At 36.7% G+C, this 3,791-nt stretch overlaps 1 protein-coding gene across 1 annotated transcript in view; it reads left to right on the top strand.

Annotated features, from left to right (window-relative positions):
- LOC106460424 (locomotion-related protein Hikaru genki-like) overlaps positions 1-3,791 on the top strand; it is a 50,399-nt gene that overhangs the window by 39,474 nt on the left and 7,134 nt on the right. The window contains exon 5 of the mRNA XM_022387134.1: positions 963-1,111. Within this exon, the coding sequence (XP_022242842.1) occupies positions 963-1,111 (149 nt within the window). The remainder of the gene's footprint in view (positions 1-962; positions 1,112-3,791) is intronic.

Raw genomic sequence — 3,791 nt, 5'->3', positions numbered from 1 at the left:
AAGTAAAAATTCTAGCGGATTCTAGCGTTGTAAGTCCGCAGACATATCGCTGTGCCACTGGGGGGCTAGAAGAAGTGAATCGAAAAGTAAAAATTCTAGCGGATTCTAGCGTTGTAAGTCCGCAGACATATCGCTGTGCCACTGGGGGGCTAGAAGAAGTGAATCGAAAAGTAAAAAATTTCAAAATGTTTTACCAATCATTATGGAATTCATATTTGATCATAGGGGAACTTTGTTTTATAAGAATAAGAAATAAGCTGTTTTTATTGGTTAGGCCTAAAATATCGGCGCTTGTCTGAGAATCCATTCTGCACGTTGTACAATAATAATGTCTACCTTTATTCCTTTTAGTTTCTTGTTTTTGTTCGGTAATCTTCGATCTAACTGACCTAAATTTTCAAATCCAACCAGGATATCTGCTGGCTTTCGCTGTGATTCATTTTAATCTCATAAAGACCCTTTCTTCAAATTAAATCAATCAGTAACAGCATCTTAGTTATCCCATGTACAAACCATCAGTTCTCTCGCTGAGCAACAAAACCAAAACCATGACAGCTGAGATGTGCTTTGTTAAGCCGACAAGAAAGAAAAATCAATGCGGAATGTAATGAGAACGTTGTAAACGTGATGTATCTGATTAGTCGATAACCTTAAGGAAAACAGGATGTTAGAGCTGGCTAGAAATTGTTCAGGATTAATCTTTCTTCCTCCTCATTAGAATTTTTAACTTGTTCATCACAAGCACCAAGAAGCTTATACTTCGTTTATCACTTGTGAATGTTTGAGAGACATATCCAGCAAGTAGAATTCTTGAGAGCCTAGGTAATAAACATAGTTATGGTCTCTAAATAAGGATTACATTGACTCGTGAATGTTTTAATGACATTTTTATAAATTATTCCTTTAAGAAGTATTGAACGAACCCAAGACATTTTATCCTCAATTTCCTGGTAACTTTCCAGGCAGTATCCTTGCGGGTGGTCCTTGTCAACTGACGAAAGAAGTTGGAAATACCGATTGTCCATCTACTATGCTAAGGAGGAGGACTCTGGTTTCTATAGCTGCACCACGCCTAGAGGTGAAAATAACAAGATCTATGTTATTGTCAAAGGTAAGCCAATGTGTCCACCAGTTTCGCTGGTCGTATTGGTGTATTACATTGTCTTCTTTAAGATATAATGTATAACATCGTTGTATTAAAGAAATATTGTAAGTGGTCACAGCCATGCATAACACATCTTTTCCCTTATGGTCAATAGTATACGAGGTCATTGTATTTAAAATATATTGTACCTAATACATGGACAGCTTGGACTTTAGAAGATCTTATGATAAGTTGATGCATAAGAAATTAAGTTGGAAGACTTATAACCCTAAAAATCGGGTTACGATACTCATGGTGAACACAGCACCAATAGCCCATTATGTTGTTTTGTGTTTAACTACAAAAATACAAGCATAAGAAACATTGTTGTAACTATTTTCTAAACATATATATATCTATATATTAAAAGGGATGATTGGTGCTTTTGTGATCTTAGATATATTTTAGACTATCTTAAAAATGATTTGATGTTTATAACAAATCCTTTGAAATAATTTTCTGTCCCCCGCTGGGACAGCGGTAAGTCTAAGGATTTACAACTCTAAAATCAGAAGTTCGAATCCCCTCGGTGGACACAGCAGATAGCCCGATGTGGCTTTGCTATAAGAAAAACACACAACCACACAATAATTTCTAACAACATAAATTTATAGGTATCCAGTTGTCGGTTACTTAGTAGTTCTGAATATATTTTACAATCACCATAAGGTGATTTGATGCATAAGAAATATTTTTGTTATAATTTTCTAAAATCATAAATCTATATCTTTGTTTGTTTGTTTGTAATTAAGCACAAAGCTACACAATGGGCTATCTGTGCTCTGCCTACACGGGTATCGAAACCCGGATTTCTAGCGTTGAAAGTCCACAGACATACCACTATGCCACTGAGGGGGGGGGGGGGCAAATCTATATCTGTAGAGTTAGATGGGTCTTTAACAATTCTAGATTTATTGAGGGATAACACAGCTTAATATTATTTGAAATTTGTTGGTGTTTCGCTAGAATATTGAATGTTTTTCCCGCTCATTTATTCACTTATTGCTTCGCATTCTGACTTTTCATAATTTCTAATGCATCTGCTAAAAATATATCTTGACGCAAAATGCTATTCACGATACAGCCTGAACATTAATCCCCCCCCCCATAATAAATAACGTACTACCCCCACGCAGCTTTCTAAGCATGGGTCCAACCTCGTAATTCGAATGCACACGAGCTAATTGGTACTTATATTTTTATTACCAATAGGAAGGAGAAAGAGATAGCGAAATCCATTCCTAAGCCTGAAACACCGATTTCTTCCCTTATAAATGTTTCATAACAAAGAGCTTACATTTATTGGAGATTTTCAGGGATTACTTTAAATCTTGGAGATTCGGTCGGTGCAAGACCCAGATAATCATTTTTTTTTTTCACAAGTATCATTTTAAATCAATATTCAGACTACCATCCCCCCCCCCCCACATTCCACTCAAGAAAGAAATATTTGAGTTGTTTTTGTTTTTTGGTTTTGTTTTGTTAATTTATTTTCCTCGCATATACATTGAATTGCAGGGAAGAAATGATGACGTATAGGCCTAATCTATTTTTTGCTACTCCCGCTGCAACAGACTAGTTTTGCAGGATTCAGGGCTCATTAGCACTCCTTAGAAAAGCGAAGCAAATAAAAAAATGTGCCTCACGTAATTGTGGAACTCAAGTAATTTGTTTCTGTATCTAAACAAACGAATATTTGAGTTGTCATTGCAGCCAACTTTACGTTCACTGTTTCTTGGGTTTTCCTCAAATTGGAAGTCAGAAACTCACAGAATCAAATAAGTTTTGCTTATTTTTTTAGGGGGAGGGGAGATCTTCATAACTTTTCCCCAAAAGTTTAGATAAAAAAGAAAATTTTAATTCATGCGGTACGCCAAAAAATTATTGAATAATTAAACTTTTTTTATTCTAATGTTTATTTATTATCAGACGTGACCAACGAATAGTGGGATTGACCGTAACATTATAACGCCTCCACGGCTGAGCATGTTTGGTGTCACGGGGATTCGAACCCACAACCCACAAATTGTGAGTCGAGCGCCCTAATCTCCTGGCCGTGCCGGGCGTCGAAGAGTGATTATTATTATACTTGTCATAAGACATTAGTATGAGGCCTATTACATTTTTAAACACTACATTCTGTATCTAGCTCCTTTAGCCCTTAGAAGAGTCTGTAGTAATAGTATTCAAACCATATTGCATTTGTTATGTCCCAGTGTCGATTATTCGTTTCGCTCATACCACAGCTTTTCAGGTCGGCTGGCATACGACAAACATAGCAGTGGTCGGAACACTATTTATAAAAGTCATTTGATACAAAAACAATTGTTATGGTGTGCCTTTTATAAACTCGCGAATTATGGTCACAGTTACACTTGTCACAAGACCCGTTTCATTTTTAAACACAAAGTTCTTAACGAGTTCCACGGGATTTTCAAGAATTAGTTTGTTTTGTTTTTGAAGTTAAGCACACAAAGCTACACAGTGGGCTATCTGTGCTCTGCCCACCACGGGTATCGAACCACCCGGTTTCTAGCGTTGTAAGTCCGCAGACATGCCGCTGTGCCACTGGGGGGGGGGGCAAGAATTAGAAGAATGTATAACAATAGTGTTCCAACCACAATACATTTGTTGTCATATGCCAACG

The sequence above is a fragment of the Limulus polyphemus genome, unplaced genomic scaffold (genome assembly GCF_000517525.1).
Source record: "Limulus polyphemus unplaced genomic scaffold, Limulus_polyphemus-2.1.2 Scaffold768, whole genome shotgun sequence".
In the NCBI taxonomy this organism is placed as follows: Eukaryota; Metazoa; Arthropoda; class Merostomata; order Xiphosura; family Limulidae; genus Limulus; species Limulus polyphemus.
This window is presented reverse-complemented; position numbering and strand designations above follow the sequence as displayed.